This window comes from Danio aesculapii, chromosome 9, assembly GCF_903798145.1.
Source record: "Danio aesculapii chromosome 9, fDanAes4.1, whole genome shotgun sequence".
NCBI lineage: Eukaryota > Metazoa > Chordata > Actinopteri > Cypriniformes > Danionidae > Danio > Danio aesculapii.
In genome coordinates, this window is record NC_079443.1 from 23960829 (window position 1) to 23983742 (window position 22914).

Genomic DNA, 22914 nt, shown 5'->3' on the forward strand with positions numbered 1-22914 from the left:
TTAAAAGTAATGAGTTCTAGAATTAACATACGGTACTTGATGAGATTGATTTATAAGATGATAATGAGTTCAATTTAAACATGAAATAATTATGAGGAAAAAGCCGCTTAATGACAACAAATGTCTATTTTGGCAGAAAGGATGTCCATTTCTGCCAAAAACATTAGTCATAGTCAGAGTGTTCAAGATTTCTGTTGGCTTTCCATGTTTGAACACTTCAGGAATACCAGAAATAATGAGGATGTATTTGTATGCAATGCAGCATCTCCACATTTCTTATCTTAAACCGGCTCTTCCTATTTCCTCTTTTTATTTCAGGGTCACAGAGGGACATTATGTCCTTTCACCTGCTTCCCACACCCTTTAACTCGTCTCTTTCTTTCTCTTTATGACTGGTACACAAGTCGCTCCACCCTTCCCACTGCGATCTTGCCACGAACTGCCTCGTGCTGATGTCTATTTCAGGGCACTGGGGCCATTCATTGTTACATCCCACAAACAAAAACACACACGCACACACACACTGAGCCTCGTAAACACAGAGCGGATGATTTGTGCTGTGTTTCCTCACTGCCGTTGCACATGACAGGAATAGAAGTGAAACTCTCCACCCAAAGAGCATTGTGGGAACATGGTGACTCAGTGGACGAAAGGGACACTTTCCACTGTGGCCAGAAAAGCCAATCGACAGCTTTGCTCTCGCTTTAGCAGGAGTGATGGACGTTTGAAGAGTGGCTCTCACCCCTCGGGGGTTCGAAATCATTGAAGATGTTTCTGGCCCGAGGGGCTCTTTCCCATGATCTGCGTCATGAGAGCTGTGATTGTTGGCCTGCTTTGTGAGAGGAGCTTTGTTTGTGAATGGCATGGGAACAGAGGTTGGGAGACTGGCGTGCTCTTCTGCATGCAGAGCGTCAGTGAATGGAGCATGTGCCGCATCCGTACAGTGAGTCTGTGATACATGAGAAGCATGGCAGACTATCAGTAAAGCTCTCATTGAACAACACCCACTCTGCTGTGTGAGTCATGACAAGTTATGAAATCCTAAACAATGAAAAAATTAACACCTATCGTTCATTTGAGCTCGTCGTAGCGATTGAAAAATGTCTGCCTTGGCGTGAGGCTGTTTTAAGACATGTCACAATACTGACATAATGAGAACGCCTCTAATGAATAAAGGAACAGCAATGAAGTGTGTCATGAGCGATATGTTGTATAAGCAGAGCAGGAGCTATAGTTAGTGTTTGAGAAAGAATGCAGAAGGGCCCAAAAACAGACAAAATTGAATTCAAAATTGCTAAATTCATGCCATTCTGCACTACCTGACAAAAGTCTTGTCGTCAATCCCAGTTGTAAGAGCAACAAATTATAACTGGACTTCTAGTTGACCATTTGGAAAAGTGGCAGAAGGTAGATTTTTCTGATGAATCATCTGTTGAACTGCATCCCAATCATCACAAATACGGCAGAAATCAGAACCTATTGGAACTTGCATGAACCCAAGATTCTCAGAGTAATCAGTCAAGTTTGGTGACGGAAAAATCATGGTTTGGGGTTACATTCAAGATGGGGGTGTGTGAGAGATCTAGATAGTGGATGGCAACATCAACAGCCTGAAGTATCAAAACATTTGTGCTGCCTGTTACATTGCAAACCACAGGAGAGGGTAAATTCTTCAGCGGGATAGCGCTCCTTCTCATACATCAGCCTCCAGATTAAAGTTTCTGAAAGCAAAGAAGATCAAGGTACTCCAGGATTGGCCAGCCCAGTCACCAGAATTGAACATTATTGAGCATTTCAGGTGTAAGATGAAGGAGGTATTGAAGATGAATCCAAAGAATCTTGATGAACTCTGGGAGTCCTGCAAGAACGCTTTCTTTCCCATTCCACATGACTTTATTAATAAGTTATTTGAGTCATTGCAGAGATGTATGGATGCAGTCCTCCAAGCTCATGGGAGTCATACACAATATGAATTCTTTTTCCACTGCACCATGACTTTATATTCTATACTCTACATTATTTCTGTAAAGTGACAGAACTTTTGTCTAAGCAAGGTCAGACCTTACTGTCCTAATTAAAGAATTAAAAATCAAGGCATAATCATATTATATTTTGGTAAAATAAGCGTAATCCCGAGGCCTTTGCCTTTCATATAAGCCACTTCTGATACCAAATGATCAACTAAAAGTCAGGTTATTATTTGTTGTTCCAAAAACTTGGATAGGTGACAATACATTTGTCAGGTAGTGTAAAACATTTTTTAAACCGTTTTGCAATAATAGAAGATAACTGGAAAGCTAACTTAACGTTACACTTTTTAGTGCAAAATGTCTACATTAAGCATTTATATTCATTATAAGCTTAATTCAAAAGAAATATACTCACCTTCAAAACCATCCAGTGCTTCCTTGATGATCCACACAGATAGACTGTTGAGCTGCACAGCAGGTGACTAGTCAGGGTTGTGTTTAATACGCATGCTCTGCCTTTGATCGTTATCTTAAGTTTTTACATTCATCTAAACAAATATGTCTTAGTTGAGGTCTTGATTAAAATATTTGTAATAATTTTAATAATGTTATGAACTAAAAAAAATATTAATTAAAAAATAAAACAAATTTTGAACTGAATTGACAGACACATGGTAACATTTATAATAACTGCAAACTATGAACCATTTATTAAGCATTAGCATATAGTTATTTCATTATCTGTTAAGCATTAACTCTACATTAGTAAACGTTAGTAAGCAGTTTATAAATATAGCTACAAATGATGTATTCTTGACTTATAAGCACATTTATAATGTGCTTAATAATTGTACTTTCATAATTTTTGACTGATTGATTTTTCATGACTAACTGAAATATAGAATTATTTACAAACCATTTGTATTTAAGAATAGTCGATCTTTTTTAAGATGATTCAGAATGAGTTAGTAAATGATTGAAATCAACAATTATACATTTTATTATTTAGGCATATATTAAAAGTTAATTTGTATGTTAATAAATGCTTTATTAACTCAACTTCATGCATTGTTGTGACCTAATCTAGTGAGGACTATTTATGCTTTATAAATCCCTTATAAATGACAATTAAATTAGTATCAAATGAACAATAATCTTTGCAATCCTATTTAAAAAATAAAATTACTGTAAAGTTTAAACATTGCCGAATAACAGGAGTGTCAAAATATAACAAAGTTGGATAAAACAACAACAATATAATAATTTAACAACATATTATGATACATTCATTCACTGATTTTCTTTTCGGCTTAGTCCCTTTATTAATCTGGCATCGCCACAGCAGAATGAACCGCCAACTTATCCAGCATATGTTTTACACAGCGGATGCCCTTTCAGCCACAACCCATCTCTGGGAAACTCATACACACTTATTCGCACACATCCATACACTATGGACAATTTAGCCTACACAATTTACCTGTACCGCATGTCTTTGGACTGTGGGGGAAACAGGAGCACCCGGAAGAAACCCATGCAAACGCAGGGAGAACATGCAAACTCCACAAACGCCAACTGACCCAGCCGAGACTCGAATCAGCGACCTTCTTGCTGTGAGGCGACAGCACTACCTACTGCACCACTGCGTTGCCCTATCATGATACATTTCAATGTTATTTAACGATGTTTAACCATTGATTAAATGAGGTTTAGTTGTTTAAAAGTTAAGTTTGCAATTATGTATCTTTCATTTGATACAGTTTCATTTGTGTATCTTTAAATGAATAGAAATTAATAGAATTGTGTATGTTTTTTCCTGTTTAGAATTAAACTGAGCCTTTAATTGTCATTTATAAGGGATTTATAAAGCATAAGAAGTCCTCACTTTAAATTAGGTCACAAAACTGCATGAAGTTGAGTTAATAAAGCATTTATTAACACACAAATTAACTATTAATATATGCCTGAATAATAAGATATATGAATGTTAATTTGAATAGTTTATTAATCTTTTACTTATGCATTCTGAGTGATTCTAAAAAATCACCAACTATGCTTAAATAACTGGTTTGTAAATAATGCAATAGTTAGTTTAATAGTGAAAAATGAATCCTTAACAAAGTATGAAAATACAATGATTAAGCACATTATAGATGTGCTCATAAGTCAAGAATACAGCATTTGTATCTGCAGTAATAACCTGCTTACTAGCATCTATTAATGTAGAGTTAATGCTTAATCAATAATGAATTAACTGTTAGCTAATGCTTGATAAATAGTTCATACAGTGTAGTTATTATGAAGTGTTACCAAACATTTTTTCAGTGTATGTATCTTCTATTTTAGAGGTAGCTGTGTAATTCTTAGTTTAAAATATGAGTAAATCAGTTTTAATAGTCAGACCTAGCATTAATTTAGCTGTTCAAATGTAAAATGAGGTGAAGAAATGAATATATGTTACACCCTGTCCCTGTCTTCTCAGAAATTGTGGGAGAAACTTGTTTGCATATTCATAGAAACGAATACGCTCAAATGTAAACGAGTGCAGTAGATACAACGAAATCTGATCCTCCCTAGAAAGTATATATTTACGTCACTTTCCAGTGTGAACACACTTCCTTCAAAGGAAATGAGTGGCAAAACATTCAGCAAAATGACTGGTTGTAATAGAGACAGCAGTTTACTTCTCCTTTTGTTTTGTTTTTTGTTTTGCTTTTGGCAGTCTGTGGAATGATAGCTTCAAAATTTTGTTAAAGTCTGTTAGCATAGTTAATCTATTGATTGAAATTGCATTGCTGACTTTTTCAACTTACCGTCATCTGCTCTAACAGAACAAACAAACCAAGGGCTTGTGGGTCATTTGAAGGTTTTTAATAATACGCTGACAGGGGTTCTTTGCAGAGCTTTGCCTATAGGTCTCAGAGAAATCTCTGGATATCACAGTACTTCTCGTCTAGTGTGTGCAACCCCCTTTAGAGATGATCTGGATCAGTTGGTGATATCATTGAAGTTGACCTTAAGTATAGAATGACATCTTGACAGCTGAAAGTTCATCGTAAATGCTTAATATAAATGGCTAAATATAGAAATCCTTGTTATTAGGAACATTGATGTCTATTAAGTGAATTGCCGCTAACAACTATTTTCTTATGCTCACACAATGTACAAGACACTGACAGAAATGCACTGCTCTAATATATCCACAGTTCTTTTATATTTTTTAATCCCTTGAAGTACAAATATGTTGGAAAATGGGATAAAAATAGCAGAACAGTTTTATCCTTAAATATAAATATTTTATCCTTGAATATTTAGCAAATTCATCCCCAGAGAAGACTTAATAAAGATCTATGATATAAAAGTGTGCTTAAGAAGAGCTGAAAAAAAGAGCAAATAGTACAGAGAGCTTGATCAAAAAGCATGCTAGTTAAGACTGAGTAATGTAGTCTAGAGAGTGTACAAATACACTTGAAATTAAGCATGTGAAGGAAAGACCAAGAGATGTTTAAGTGCATTAGAAAATCTCAGGGATAAAGAGTGCCTTAAACATTGTAAAAGAAGACCTTGGGAAAGACATGTGCTCACAAAGAGTGCAAAAGAAAATGTTTTGTGGGGAAGAATGCAGGAGAAGTGCAGGGGAATGCTCATTCTGGGTAAACATGAGCTGTAAGTGTGGACGGTGGATTGTGCTCTGAGTGGTGACTCTCATGCTCCGTCCATGAGCCAAGAGAGCATCCACCCCCGCACCTCTACCACACCACCATTACACCATCTGCCTGTTCTTCTGCTGGCCCAACACTCCAAAGGGACAGCAGAGGCCAGAGGGAACCAGAAAAAACAGGAGATAATTGCTGTCCTCACACATGCTTCCCATAGACCCCTCTTATTAGAAAAGACCTGAAATAGAGAGTTTTCTGTCTTCTGACTGGTTCTGAGTTGGTCTTTCAGAGTGAAATCGAAGAACGAGCTGGTGTAATGTTGTTTTAGAATAAATCAGTAAAACTTAAAACTTGTTGGGAATATGTTTCGGGGGGTTTCTGGAAGTGCTCGGCTGGTAAATACCTTTGAACTACCATTTTTCTATGGCGAGTCTATAAGTAGACAGTTCTGGTTTATTTTCTTTGTTCAGTCTATATGGATGTCAGACATCTGAGAGTAGTGCAGGGCGATATGCCTTTTTTTTAAAAATCCAGATTTTTTCACAAAAAAAAAACTATTTAATCGATTTTGCTTGATTGATACGCATATCAAGCGTTTCGCCTGAATCGCTCGAGTTGGAAAATCTTCACTTCAGCGGACATTCGCGCTGCGTTTATCAATCATGAGACTCTATGCAGAAAACCAGAAATCACAGTTTATTTCATTATTGCTCCATTGTTTTTCTATTTATGACTGTATTTTGATTATTATATGTATTTAAAAAATTATATAAAATATATTTATTTTTCACTTCTTTATAAAATCATCCCAAGTCTTTGCAAAAACAGTTCATCTGGTGAAATTATTTCACAATATATTACATCATATATAATGCAATATATATTACAGAGGAAAAAAATATCACAATGTAAAATTTGTACAATATTGTGCAGCCCTATTTTGAAGAATGTTGGATGCTGACACCTAGCATTTTTCAAAATATCTTCTTTTGTGCTCAACAGATGAAAGAAACTCAAAAATATGATAAATTGATGTGAGTAAAATGATGACAGGTTTGAAATCTGAATTTTGGGTGAACTATTCCTTTAGCTTGACTGGACATGTGTTCTGAATTGCAGAAGACATTCGGTAACAAGATACCACAGCTTACAAATTTTAAACTTTTCTAGCCCTAAGTGAAGGTTGAAAAGGAACAATTTCGAGTCTTTTTTCTGCTGTAGGCTTACTCCTGTTTATTATTTCTGTAAAGTTTTACTTATGGCAAAAATCACAAAGCAGATTTACAGAGCATCGGGTCTCTACTCCAGTCAGCAAGGTGACTGCAGACAGGAACAGCTCGGAGACAAATTAATATTAGTCACCTGTGTGCACAGTTGATCAGAGCTTTACATGCAGGTTCACTTTTGTGCAAGTGACTTCATTTGAAAGGGCTTCGACAGTGGTAAATGGCAGTGATCAACTATTTTCTATAATAAACATGGTCAGTGCGGATCATATAATTTGTTTACATCACTGTCATTTCATTCTATACCTCTAACACAACCCTGCTCATCCCGGACTTAATATCCTCTACACAATGCATTCTGACACGGTTACATAAGAAGGCGTTTGTGAGCTATTCTTAGCGCTGCCTCACTGTGATGCACTGCCTGGAATAAGAAAGCCCAGACCTGACAGAGCGGGAAACATTTGTGTCGTGAGGAAAATAAGGCTCCCGTCAATTTTTTCCCCTCCCTCTCTGTATTATTATTTTATATGCTGCTTTTGGGGCAAGGAGCAAAGGGCCGGCGTGTTTGATAATAATATGTTTGCTTCATGAAACAAAAGACATGGGTGACACTAAGTACACAGTTGAATATAGCATACAGCATATGTGAATATATTATTAATCATCTTTTTACAATGATTTATAGAATTTTCATAATAACTGGTTGACTATATTTTTATTTCCTTCATTATTTCCTTCTTCGGCTTAGTCCCTTTACCGCCAACTTATCCAGCATATGTTTTACACAGCGGATACCCTTCCAGCTGCAACCCAGTTCTAGGAAACATCCATACACACACACTACTGACAATTTAGTTTATTCAATTCACCTATATATTCACCTATGTCTTTGGACTGTGGGGGGAAACCGGAGCACCCGGACCAACACAGGGAGAACATGCAAACCCCACACAGAAATGCCAACTAACCCAGCCGGGACTTGAACCAGCGACCGTCTTGCTGTGAGGCGACAATGCTAACCACTGAGCCACCGTGTTGCCCCTTGACTATATTTTGTCTAAAGGGACACACATGGAGCATGGCACTATATCTGCAGATTGAGTATTAATGTGGCTAGCCATATTTCTTGATTCCCAGTCAGTTGCTGTCATCTTTGTACGGTCCTTAAAATTATAAAGTGTCTTGTAAACATTATCAGTTGGTTTTGTAAACCTAAAAACTAAAATAATAAATAATTTAAAATAATAGATAGATTTTGTTTCAGCAACATTTCTTATTTACAATTGAACTAAACCTACATAAACAAAACTAAATAAAAATTGGGTCACACTTTATTTTGATGGTCCATTTGTTAAATTTGTTACATTGCACCTACATGCTTACTTATTCTCATTAGATTATAAGTTGACTGTTAGGTCGGGGTTAGGGTGAAGCCTGGTTTATACCCGACGCGTCCGCTGGTTCACTTGAGAGCATGCGGTGAAAGTGACGCCATCGCTGTGTTTGCGGAGGTTCATTTTGGGTGCGCGGGACATGATTTCGGCTGGCGGAGCCAGGCGGCAACCTCCCGCTCTCTCGGGAAGCCAAAACAGAAGTAACTAAAACTGCAATACATTGACTCGCCTTGGGGGGCTGGCTCCAGGAAATCCAGATGATTTCTGACTGCAATGGTAAATTGTCCATTTTTACAGCTGATAAAAACATGTTTACAGCCTGGTACAAAAGATGGTTTTGGTGCATATAGCTAATATTACCCTTCATGACAACTGTGAGGGGTGAATCTTTTTATAACTCATTCGTTTCATTTTTATTAAGTTATATTAAGTCTGCATAATTAAGGGCATGGCTACTTGAGTGACAGCTAGGTCTCACTGGTCGCTGTCTCATCACCTCAGCTGATTTAGGCTTATTAGCCGCTGAGCTTGGCAAATTTAAATCTTTTTGTGTTGTTTTATGTGGCTTTACACATTCAATTGCCTTTTTGAATTATTTGCTACAATTATCAGATGATATGGCATGCTGTGTGCACTTAATTTTGCTCACAAACAATTCAAGTTGCCTCCATTCCCAGGTGAGTAAAATTAAATACTTATACCATCTCTATAAATGCATTTGTTTTATTTAGGATCATTTCTCATTAATATTTTTCTTTAGACCCGTAAAGCACTCCAGAATCTGACAGATTGATTATCTGTAGGCTCTAGAACAGTCATCTAAATGTTGTCATACAGTGTTATGCCTGGATTTCATCAATAACCTTGCGTTTTCTGAAACAGACTATATTTCAAGTGTTTGGAAGTAATTCACCTTTTCCTCCTGTAAAAAAACATCATAAGAACAATGCTAAGTGGCTCAATGTATTACAACAGTGTTTTTAAAAGACTAAACACTTCATTGATATAGTGTACAGCCAAGCACATGTGGTCAGAACACAAACGAGTCACAGGTAATGAAGTATTAACAGTTTCTCCCGAAGAAAAGCCCATCTAATCAAAATGCTAGCAGGCGTTTGAAGCTCCATTGACACTCCGCCTCTTTGCTCTTACATGGTCACCCCCTGTGAGTGCGGTGAACAAAATGACGACAGATGGCCATGCCTACTTGTTGCTTCATTTGCTCTCTTCAGAAACCTGGGTGACGTCACGGATACTATGTCCATATCTTTTACAGTCTATGGGCGGAGCGCATGAAATTTTTGAATACTCAAGCGAACAGTTCGTGCGGTGCCGCATTCGATTTGAGTTGAATATGAATCATTTTGAAGAGATTTTGTTTGAAATAGGTAAGACTGTACAGACATCTTTATGATCCGTCCGTGCGTGATCATTGGAATAACCAGATGGACAATAATTATTGGCTAGAAATTGCAACTGTGGGAAAAGAGAGAAGTTTTTGTTAAGTGGAGACCCTGGTGGTTTCAATATTACAGAATATGTTTTTCCACCTTTCATAGGCTTTAATTTAATAGTTACAAAACAAAAATTAAGTAACAAATTATTTCTTTAATAACTGCAAAAGAATATTTGAACCTTTCTGTTTACAATATATTGATGCCCTGTTGTTCTAGGCTTTATTGGTGACAATGGTTTATTCTTTCCATAATAAAAAATATATTTGTAGAGCACCCCATGTTCTGTTGTCATTCATATTTTAATAAACTTTAATTGGTAGAACTGTCCGAGATATGACCAAAAGTTTGATATAAAAAAACCTTGAATGGTTATAAAAATCATTAAAATAATTTATAAAAATACAAAAATTTATTCATTTTTAAAATCTTCAATAATATTAATGATATGGCGTAGTTCCGGAAACTTTCTATTTCTTTGTTTATATGTCTGACTTAATGGTGGGTTTCTTTTGACCACCCCCTGTCGTTTTGAAGAATATCACAATGGCGAACAGGTCAAGTATAAAAGCCTCGTCTGTTTCATGAGGTGTGCGCATAGTCAGCAGAGGTGCACGATGCGGCACCAACTGAAAGTATAAATCAGGCTTTAGGGTTAGTGTATGTTGACATGTACTTGAAAAGTTTCTTATAGTCAGTTAAATGTCTGTTGAAGGAGCAGTCTCAACAGATATTAAGCAGACAGTCTACTAATACTCAAATGGACCATCAAAATAAAGTGTTACCAAAAATTATTTTTAAAATGAGGCAAAAATATATTTTAACTGCATTACTTCCTGTTTCCCTTTGTTTCTATGGTTACTCATTGGTTCACTTATTATGTTCACCTGTGTTTGATATGGCTACTTATTATTTTGTGTGAAATGATTCATTTTTGGGGGAACTATCCCTTTAATATTTCAGTTCACTCTGTTGTTTTTTGTCATGGTTGGCTTGCGTCAATTCTGCTGTTTCTCCTGCGTTCTTCCTGTGCCATGGTGTTTTGTCTCCACTTCTCATCAATCAATAAACACTTTATAAATACCGGCAGACAACTTTTTCTCTTCAGCCGGGTCACGACCCCACAAAAGCTGAAAATATCACAATCTAAAAACTGTCATGCTGAAATACCAAAGGCCTTGAGTGTGAAATCGTTAATAATTTTTCTTTGATCTTCTTTCTTCACCGCTTAAAAAAAAATTGTGTATCTAATTAAATCATAAACAATAAGACCATAGATCAGAAAAGTCCACAGATTGGTCAGAAACCTAACATCACTGCACCAATTCTTCCCAGATATAATTGATTCATAATATTTAATAAGCACACAATGAATATGTAGTTGTAATGTACATGTATTTAATCATTTAGCAGACACTTTTGTCAAAGTGACTTACAATTGAGGAGGCATTCAGCAATTCAACCAGAACTGTTAATTATACAAAGTAACTGTTAGTGCTCAGATAATTAAGATTTTTGGTTTGTTTTTAGAGAAAGAAGAGGGTTCATAGGGTGGTTTGTCAAACCCACTCACCTGTGTGAAGCAGACTTTCTAAATGCACAATGTTGTTGTTGTTGTTTCGAGATAAAGAGTAATTGTTAGAAAGTGCAAATATGCAAAACTGGTGCATGAATCGATTCAAGTGTCAGAGGGATGACAGAGCGTGTTTTCTAATGGTGGTTTGTCAAGCCCACTCACCTGTGTGAGGCACACTCAGAATCGCATAATATTTGAGGTTGTTGTGTCGTAAGGAGAATTTTGTAGAAGTATTTGCAGAGTTGTGTTAGCATATAGTGCATTTAGATGAGTGTGAGACTGGAAATTGTTGTTGTTGTTGTTGTTGGTGTTATAAAGTGTAATGAAACTTGAAATAATGTGTCACTTTATTGCTTATGATTTAGAATTTTCTTTTGTTATTTTGCTTTATTTTGTATATGGTTTGATTTTGTTTAATGAATTAAGTTATGCTTGGGGACTTTAATTATGATACCGAGATTACGGAGCCTACCGGATATAGGACATGTATAGTAATGGATGAGAAGGAAAAAACGCCAGGAATGAAACACTAGGTGAAACACGCCAACAAGGCAAGGGTATACTGCTGATTTACGGATTCCCCGTTTATGAGTTTTAGCTCTTGGTTTAAGGGAAAATAAGGTCATTTAATTTATTTAATTTGTTTAAGATTAATGTTTTTGTTTGAGATTTTTCTTTCTTCTTTTTTTGATGTTGGCTTAGTGTTTTAATTTCCAGGAATCATTCTTGTTTGTTTGTTTGTTTGTTTGTTTGTTTGTTTGTTTGTTTGTTTGTTTGTTTGTTTGTTTGTTTGTTTGTTTGTTTGTTTGTTTGTTTGTTTGTTTGTTTGTTTGTTTATTTGTTTTCTCTCTACTTCTCACGGTGATTCATGCTGCTATGTTGTGTAATGGTTCTATGGAAAGTGACCAATAGACTGCGAAATTGAGGCTGCAGTGGGAGTCACACAGGAATGTTGAGTACCTGACTGTATATCTAATCAGCGAAGAGAAAGCAACACAAATTTATAATTTCACCACCTTCCGAGTGAACCGAAGGTCCGTTCTGAATGGAAAGTGAAAATAAAAAGGGGTTTCAGACTTCATTTTCAGCTAAGTTAAGAGAAATGGCACTAGTTAGCTAATGTTATCTATCAGAAACACACGTTTTAGACTTATCAAACTCAAGTTAATGAACTAATTCTTTACTATAATAGACGTGTCATGATACTGAATTTTGGTACTGGAATTAAAAAACAGCAATTTCCCCACTAACATTTAAGCGCTGTTGAACACAATACAGCTGATTTGCCATAGTATTCACCAGTGCTCAACAGAAATGACTGTGATTGGCTGTAGAGGTCATCAGTTCACTGAACTTCACTGATATTTACCGAGCGCTAACACAGACGAGCTATTGATGGATCTTTGCAGCTTTAAACAGCTTTGCAGCTTCAGTGTCCGTGTATGTGTTTGTACTCCGTGAAGAGCGGTGAACGGATGGCCTTTACAGCCAATCACAGTCATTTCTGTTGAGCACTGGAGAATGCTATGGCAAATCAGCTGTGTTTAAGAACGCACTCAGCGGCGATTAAATGTTAGCGGGAAAAGGACGTTTTTAAAACTTCAGTACCAGGACAACACTATTACAGACAACACGAGGGTGTGCTACCGATGACTGCATTGTTTTATTGCTCACTGTGTTACATAGGCTAAAGCAGGGAAGCCCCCACGGTATATATCTGGTGTCATGAACTGAAGCAGGAGGACACTCTTTAAGAGATTGTGGTTTTGTTTAATGTCTAATATGCTGTTAATTGTTTAAATTAAACTTAACTGAATGATATTAAAGTGATGTTTACACCATATCTGCATTTTGAAATCGTGGCAACAGCTGTAGGTTTGTAGTCCTCAGCATGTTGTTGCAATGTTTACTGTGCTGATCCTATACTTCTGGGTTTCTTCCTACCACAGCCTCGCTTTAGTGTTTTAAAATGGCAGCCAACTGAAAGAAGCGTATAAATAAATCGTGAACCATCAGTGAAAGACTCAATCATCTTTTAACCAGGATGCAGCATAGAGCCTTTAATCACTCAAACTACTAAAAATGTCAGTGCTTAATTCCTAATCTCTCCTTTTTACCCGCCTCTTTTGTTCTTGCAGACCTCAGTCCTATTTTTTCTTTTAGGAAATTACCTGTGTAGATGTGTAGAGCTCAGGAAGCATCAGGATCTTTAACATGCTTGTCAAATAGTGCCATTGTGGAGGTGAATAAAGAATAGCAGGCACGGATTTCTCTGTTGGGGCTCTTCGCGGCCCTCCAAGCGAAACATACGGTTTGTTCACCTCTCAGCAAACCTCTCCTGTCTGACCTTTCAGAGGAGCAGAGTCACAATATCCCCCGGCAAAGCTGCATAGTCAGGCAGGTTCAGACCTCTCCACTCCTCATCAATCAATACACAGTTTATAAACACTGGCAGGCAGCTTTTTCTCTTCAGCCAGGTCATGACTCAACAAAAGAGATTCACAGGTCATACCACATGCTGAAAACTATCAAGAGGCTTAACAGTGTGTAAAAGTATTACAAAGAGGAGAATGTGGAAGTATCTCTTTAATTATGATTTCACTTTAGTTAGTGTGTGATCTACGTGAGTTCAAGGCAAAGGGAGATTGTTTTTTTCCTACTTCATTTCTTAGGGCCTTCAGCAAATTGCTTGAAGGGACTACATAAAGCTCCTTCCTGAGTTGGTGACATCACAAGTCCTAAAATTTACATAATAAAAGTTCCTTTATGTAAAGGTAATCATTACAAGGAGTTGTTTATACCAGTATTCATTAGCATTTTAAATGCTAAATTACCTTGATAATACTTTTAAATGTCACTGTTGTTAGTGAATGTTAAGTGTTGTCTTCTTTATATACATGGACTGAGTCCAATACAAATTTCCTGATAGTAAAATACAGCTCAACACAACATGAAGCCCACTCGCCAGACGTAACAATTCTTTCAACGTGCATTATCGATGGTCAAACATTGAAAAATATCTGATTAACCACCTCTTTAAAGAAAGTTCCTCAAAGATATAAGTTTTTGTTTAGAGATTTTGAGTTCCTGGAGGGTCTCGTTGCAGTTTAGAAGTTGTCTGCATGTCCACAGGAGGTTTTGTTATGTGTGCCGTGAAATGTGCTCTGTAAAATATTTAAACTTGAAAATGACTCACTGACTTACTTCCTGTGTAAATGCAATATTCACAGCTGCTGATTTTGTTATCTTGACCTAAAATATCAGTAATGCTGAATACTTTTTCCCATTTCGGTGTGTTATTTTGTACTGCATGTGGTTCTGACTTTATGAGCATCAACACAACAGATAGTAGGCTACATATAATGTTAACTTGGTAAGATTTTGAAATTCATTTTTTACAGTTGCACATTTATTTTATATATAAATATAGTATTTATTTCTCTATATTAACCATTGTTAGTAAAGACACAACTGTTTATTGTCAGTTCATAAAGAAAATATTGGTCAATGTCTCATTTTGGTGTAAAAAAAATATCTTATATGAATAGGAGTCATTTTCCTTCAACATAGTCCCTTTATTAATCAGGGGTCGCCACAGTGGAATGAACCGCCAACTTCCACTGGAGGCATATTAGAAGTAATTATACAGTTGAAATCAGAATTATATGCCCCCTTTTGATTTTTTTTTTTTAAATATTTCAAAAATGATGTTTAACAGAGCAAGGAAATTTTCACAGTATGTCTGATAATATTTTAATTTATATATATATATATATTTTTAAACCATTTTAAGGTCAAAATTATTAGCCCCTTTAAGCTATCTTTTTAAACCATCGTTATTCATTAACTTGGTAAGTACACTAACCTGCCTAGTTAACCTAATTAACCTTGTTAAGCCTTTAAATGTCACGTTAAGCTGTATAGAAGTGTCTTAAAAAATATATAGTCAAATATTTTGTACTGTCCTTTTGGCAAACATTAAATTAATTATTAGAATGAGTTATTGAAACTACTAGTTTGCACCCACAGAACTGCCACTCACTTTTTGAACCATTCTTTGCAATCCTAGAGATTGTTGTGTATGAAAATCCCAGTAGATCAGCAGTTTCTGAAATATTTAGACCAGTCCATCTAGCACCAATAACCATACCACGTCCAAAGTCACTAAAATTGCCTTTCTTCCCCATTCTGATGCTCAGTTTAAACTGCAGCAGATCATCTTGACCATGTCTACATGCCTAAATGAGTGAGTTGCTGCAATGTGATTGGCTGATTAGAAATTTGCGTTAGCGCGCAGTTGGACAGGTGTACCTGTGTGTATAATATAGTTTGATCCTTAATATGTTATGAAATGGCTCTTGTTCTAAATATGGTTGTATTATATGCAGTATTCTTTGGTATGTAAACTATTGCCAGACTAAATGGCATTTCATTAGGTATCTTCTGTAATTCATGTAAAAAATATATGTGATATAGTCATCAGAGGAGTTCACAGTATGGGAAAAAAATCTTAATGTTTTACCTAAATATGTTAAGTTGATAACACATCTGGTCTTTTTAATTGTTTGACCTCTTTATTGTATAACAAAGTCTGACCACTTTTGTCCGGTCAGCATTGGTTGTAAGTGACATTCTGGTGCTTGAACTTGCATCATCATCCCTGCTCAAATCTCGATGTCATAGAGACAGGAATAATCCAGGCATCAGTTTCCTGCTGGGTTGCAGAAACGGACCTGCATTCTGTCGGGTGACATTGTGAAATAACTAACAGTGTTTACAGTGCTTTAAACAACATATATAGCCTCATCTAAACACACCAGCTCTGCCTCTCTGGACTGATGAGTAAACATAAGCTGTTTGCAGATGTGCCTTTAAGTACATGTCACACATCAGAGACCTTTGTGTTAATCATAGACTGGATGAGCTTTGAATTTTAAAGGCGGATCCAGCATGGGTATAATGAAAACATCTCTTTGACCAGTCACTCGTGGTGGGTGTTCGGCTTGAACTGATGATGAATTCTGGGTTGTGTGGATGTTGTGCGAGAGTTTCTACTGATTGTCTAGTAATGTGGGTCAACTAGTGTAAAACAGAAAATTTGTCATACGGCCTTGTGGACTGCAAGGTAGTAGTCTAGCAGGCCTCATTTCATTGATTTATATATATATATATATATATATATATATATATATATATATATATATATATATATATATATATATAGCTTTAGTAAACTCTTCCTTTTTTAGTAGTATAACGAAAGCCACCAAATGTTCTTGCAAGAATGTCAAAGAATGCAACAGCTATAAAAAGAAAAGTTATTAAATATATATATTTTTGTTAAATGGGTGATAGGGTTCATATGGGTAGTGGAAATCCTTGAAAATGCTTGAATTTTAGTCGTGTTTTCAAAGTTTGAAAAATGCTTAGATTTTAAATAAAGTGCTTGTATGTAATTTTCAATAATAAAAAATGTATTTGTTTGTTTTCTTAATAGTTTAAGTATCCGACTAAATAGGTCATATTAATGAATTATTAATATAAATAAATTATTAATATTTACACTACCTGACAAAAGTCTTGTCGTCAATCCCAGTTGTAAGAGCAACAAATAATAACTTGACTTCTAGTTGATCATTTGAAGTGACAGAAGGTAGATTTTTCTGATGAATCATCTGTTCATCCCAATCATCACAAATACTGCAGAAGACTTAATGAAACCTGCATAGACCCAAGATTCTCACAGAAATCAGTCTAGTTTGGTAAAGAAAAAATCATGGTTTGGGGTTACATTCAGGATGGGAGCATGCAATTGATTTTGGTGAAATGTGGTGGACCTCTGTGCCTTTTTTCGGACTAAACTGTATAATTTTGCAATGCATGAGACTTAAACAACATTACACATTTTTGGATTGTGAGCATATTTTGCCTAAATCAAAAATACAAATATTGTATGACCTTACTTGTGATCTGTTATGCACCATGCATAACAAAGTCAATATATTGTTGAAAAGGTGTTTTATAACAGAATACAACAGGTGTGTGCTTGTATTTGATTGCTCATTCAGATCACAGGAAGATCAGCACACGTCTCCTAGGTTTATAGCATCTTGGATATAACAGTTGCTTTCTTTCACGAAAACTTTAAAATGGAACACTTGAAAAAACATGTCTCATGTTTTTTGAATCCATCCATATTTTGGCTTTTTGTTTTACAGTGCCTCAAACTTTAATGCATTTTAGTGATATTTGCATCTTTATGATGATTTTTTGTTGTATCCCTCATGTTTGAATAAAAGTGCCTGCTAAATGAAGAAATGATAATGTAAAGTAATATTTTAAATATTAAATAATATATTAAAACTTGAGTTAGATTATATGAAATCAGAAAGTAAAGGCCTTGGCAACTGATTTCATAGTGGTACATTGTAAACAGATTAAAAATATAGAAAAAAAAGAAAAACTAAACATTAAGTAAATGTATATTTAAATGGAAAGTAATGAAATTATGACAACATAACTAAAAACTCAGAATGAACACTGGAAAATATAATAATTAAAATGCTAATTTAAAAATAAAAGACTGTAATTGATACTAAATTTACATTAGATCCCTTAATTAGCAGTAGATTCATACTCTTGAAACATGTATTACATGTAATACCCTCTTCATCATGCACTGATTTGAGTGCATTGGCTCTTGAATAATGAGTCACCAAAGGAGGCCTTTATGAAATAAAGAGGCTTTTATAAATCACTCATTTAGTTGGCCTGATTCTCCTATTCTGCAACAGACATTTAGTCATTTCCTCAGTGTGTGTGTGTTTGTGCAAATGGGACACTTGCTGTCATGACCCTAGTTTGCTAGTGTGTCTGAGAGAAAGTTAATGAGTAGGTAAAGGGATAACAATGTTTTACAAGCATTTACTAAAGCTTAGCCTACTAGTAAGCTTAACCACTGACCTCAGCAGCTTTTACCCTCTCGATCTGTGCTCATTTTTCAAGCCAGGCTCATTGGAAATATGTGCCTCAGCCTATATTTCTGCAAAACATAAAGTACGTTGTGCCAGGGACATTTCATTGCATATTTCAGATGACAAATCCACAGCGGGCGCTGTCTAAATTTTGCAAATTTGAAATTCATTACTTAGGATAAATTTGGTTATGTTTCAGAAACACATCCTTCTTGTACAGGTCTAGAAGAAAGTTTGACGTGTCATATAGGTCACCAAGTGAGCAACTGACCTAAACCCTTTTCTAAACCTAACCAACAGTTTTTTATTAAGCAAACACAAGACAAAATTGCACCACAACCACATAGTTTTACCTTGATTTTGCATTGCTTTAAATTCTCTATTCGCAAATTTGTTACACAGGACTCGAACAAAGTGAGCTGAGCAAACTGACCATGACAGAAATATATTAGATTATAAATTATGAACATTGTTAAGTTGTTTTGCTGTATTTATTTGGTGTTGTGGGAAAAACTGTCAATACAAGCCTCTTTATATATCATTAGTGTGAAAAGGAAGGATTCTGTTACCGTCTTACTGCACAGTAACATTCGTTTTAACTAGAAACTGCTGTCAACCCTATTAAAATACTTATTTGCAGTTTCACATAAATGTAGACTGAGGTATGTTTTCCAATAAGCCTTTGTTGACATATTTTCTCATACTACAAGCTATGATGATTTGACCTTTCTAGTGTAGAGTTTGTTCATGTAGTGATGCAGATGTGATATAGATTCAGCTATATTCTTAATTCATCAATATTTTGCTGTAAACTCCATGTTTAACATCATAATTGTCATTAGATACTTTGAATTCTCAGTATGCATCTCCTTTGGAGTATTTCAAGGTTATCTTAAAGGGACACTTCGTCTAAAACTATTATTATCTATTACTTACAAACATTTAATGATGTCAAAAACTGTACTCCAAAACCAACTCAAATACACAACCAGACAAAAGTCTTGTTGTCGATCCTAGTTGTAAGCAACAAATAATAACTTGAGTTGAAATGATCAAAGTAAAAAGTGGCAGAAGATCAATTTTTCAGATGAATCATCTGTTGAACTGAATCCCAATCATCACAAAAACTGCAAAGACCTATTGGAACCCGCATGGACCCAAGATTCTCACAGAAATCAGTCAAGTTTGGTAAAGGAAAAATCATGGTTTGGGGTTACATTCAATATGGGTGCGTACGAGAGATCTGCAGAGTGGATGGCAACATCAACAGCCTGAGGTATCAAGACATTTGTGCTGCCCATTACATTACAAACCACAGTAGAGGGCAAATTCTTCGGCAGGATAGTGCTCCTAATCAAACTTCCTGAAGCGAAGAAGATCAAGGTGCTCAAGGATTGGCCAGCCCAGTCACCAAACATGAACATTATTGAGCATGTCTGGGGTAAGATGGAGGAGGAGGCATTGAAGATGAATCCAAAGAATCGTGATAAACTATGGGAGTCCTGCAAGAACGCTTTCTTTACCATTCCAGATGACTTTATTAATTATTTGAGTCATTGCAGAGATGTATGGATGCGGTCCTCCAAGCTCATGGGAGTCATACACAATATTAATTCTTTTTTCCATTGCACCATGACTTTATATTCTATACTGTACATTATTTCTGTTAAGTGACAAGACTTTTGTTGGTGCCAATAGCCTAGTGGTAAGTGCGTCAACACATAGTACCAAGGTGCTCACGGCGACACCAAATGGTGTCTAGAAGACATGGTCAACTAGAAGTCAAGTTATTATTTTTTGTTATTAAAACTTGGATAGGTGACAAGACTTTTGTCAGGTAGTGTACTTCTGAGCATAAGCTAGAATATAATGTCTTCTCTATTTAGGAAATCTAGTAAAAACACATGAATGATAAGAATCTTTCTGTCTTCTTCTTTTCTGGCTGAACAGATCTGAGCGATCAGCTTCTGGAGGTGGTGGGTTTGGAAGGAGCCATCGAGATGGGTCAGATCTATACAGGTCTGAAGAGCGCAGGACGGCGCCTTGCACAGTGTTCCAATGTCACCATCAGGTCAGCAGTTCATGCCCGTCCACATACACATTGACTAAGAGTTCAGTGTTTGTCCAGCTCATAGACAAACACTTGTGTCCATGGCTCTGAAACGTCTCTCTACACCCTCCCCCTCTGCAGGACGTCCACCCTTAGCCAATGCAGCCTATAAATCAGACCTTTGACCTACTGTCACTTGCTTTGCCAACAGCTTTAACTTTCTGGATGCCTCACACTGATGAATAATGATGTTTGTAGCATGTCTAAACACACACACAAACTGCTCAGTGCTGATGTATGCTAATGAACCATTGGAGACTCATCACGTCTGAGCTGCTAGTTCACAAGTTTGTGTTTCTCCGGCCTGCTTCGCTCCATTAAACACTCATAATGACCTTAAGAGCGAGGAGTTTATTCACAATTCTTGCTGCTGTTTCCTCACCTGTACACAGGATGGTCTGCCTGCGACCTCATACTTTCCATAATGGGCATTAATAGGGCATTCATCATTGTCATTCTCCCATGCGGTGTTGCTTTAACTTGTGGTGGCCCTGCTGAAAAGACTAAACTAACTTTTTGTAACATTGTGTGCATATGGGGACGGAGGTGCTGAACTGTGTGAGTGTGTTGGTTTTGAGAGTAAGGGGCCCGGCTGGGAACAAGCTGTGGGAACAAAGAGTGCAGTGTTTAGAGCCGTCCAGGAAAAGTGTTGTATAGGAGCCTCGTGCCCGCGGTCTGCCTGGTCAGTGACCTGACCCGTAACAGCTCTGTCTTTCTTTCTCTTTACTTGTCTTTCTGTGCACAGGACGTCCCGACTGCTGCCTATGCAGATTGATGGAGAGCCGTGGATGCAGCCTCCATGCACGGTCAGCTCACTTAATTTTGCTTTCTTTTTCTTTTTTCTTTTAATTTCAGAAACACAGACTCTTTCATGGGCCATAGCAGACAATGTGACTAAACCAAATGTGTGACAATGTGACTGAACTAAAGGCCTTAATACCTTCAAGTCAAATCTAAGAATGATGTGGTGTTATGGAATCTAAACAAAATGAAGCCAAAGTGAAGGTTGTTTGGAGTTTCTTTCATGAGTTTAGAACAGTTTGCCACTGTGAACAATAAACAATAAAATGTATTTGGCTTATAAACAATACTGTTCTGCCCTACAAGTGCAAAAGGTCTAAAAATTATTCATAATAATTCATTCATTCATTTTCCTTTAGTTTAGTTTCTTTAATTATCAGGGGTCACTACAGCGGAATGAACCGCCAACATATCCAGCATATGTTTTACACAGCAGATGCCCTTCCAGCTGCAACCCAGTACTGGGAAACACCCATACACTCTCATACACTCGGCCAATTTAGTTTATTCAATTCACCTATACCACATGTCTTTGGACTTTTGGGGGAAACCGGAGCACCCGGAGGAAACCCACGCAAACACGGGGAGAACATGCAAACTCCACACAGAAACAGCAACTGATCCAGCCAGGACTCGAACCAGCGACCTTCTTGCTGTGAGGCGACAGTGCTAACCACTGAGCCACTGTGTCATGTTCGGCCAAAAATATTAACTTTGTCAGTTTTCTGACCATTCATTTGAATAACACCTGTTTGCTTTTTTTCTGCACTTGTTTACATCTGTTTTTCTGTAGAACATTAATTAAGATATTTTAAAGAAAGTTGAAAAACTGTAACCATTGACATTCACAGTAAGAAAAACGTACTATAAAAGTCAATGGTGACAGGTTTCAGCCTGTCTTCAAAGTAACTTTAAGAAAGAAAGAAACTGATTTGGACCAATATTCAGTTTTTGGTCAACTTTTTACTTGCTAGCATGTGTGAATCATCATCATCATCATCATCGTCATCATCAAAAGTGACTTTAAAAAATGTAGTTGTCCAACCAATTTAATTATTAATGTGAAACTGGAAATAAAGCAATTTTTAAAATGACTAAATTAACTCAATAAACCTATCCACAATATAATGGCAGTCTTGAATATTTCAAAATTATCTGTTTATTTTCATCCTTTTGCTTTTGCATGGCAGCATTTCATGCAATTCCTAGAAATAATATCCATGACTTTGGAATTGCTACATATTGCATATCAAAATTTATTGGCAAATAAAATCCTGTCTTTTGTTTTATTTTTGTTGCTGGTTTTGTTGGTTCTGCGATCTGCACCACAATGATTATACTATACCACATTCCAAAGAATGTTAATAAAAGCATATTCTGGATTCTGGAAGAGACCGCTGAACCTGCCAGTTCTTACAGTTCCCATAAAGTAAAGTCATGTACCATATCGGTCAATGGGATTTTTAAATGTTTTAAAATAAGCTTCTCCTGCTCACCAAGGCTGCATTTATTTAATCAAAAATACAGTAAAAAATGTAAAATTGTGAAATGTTATTGCACTATAAATTAACTGTATAAAAGTAGTTTATAAGTTAATTTAATAGCTTATTCCCGTGGCTTTAGAGAGAAATTTTCAGCTTCATTACTCCAGTCTTCGAATTCACATGCTCCTTCAGAAATCACTCTAATATTAATTATTATTGTTGTTGTTGTTGTTTTTGTTGTTGTTACCATTGTTCTTAATATT

At 36.2% G+C, this 22914-nt stretch overlaps 1 protein-coding gene across 1 annotated transcript in view; it reads left to right on the forward strand.

Annotated features, from left to right (window-relative positions):
* LOC130234898 (diacylglycerol kinase beta) overlaps nt 1-22914 on the forward strand; it is a 174646-nt gene that overhangs the window by 149054 nt on the left and 2678 nt on the right. Inside the window, exons 24-25 of the mRNA XM_056465230.1 lie at nt 20207-20327; nt 21112-21172. Of these exons, the coding sequence (XP_056321205.1) occupies nt 20207-20327; nt 21112-21172 (182 nt within the window). The remainder of the gene's footprint in view (nt 1-20206; nt 20328-21111; nt 21173-22914) is intronic.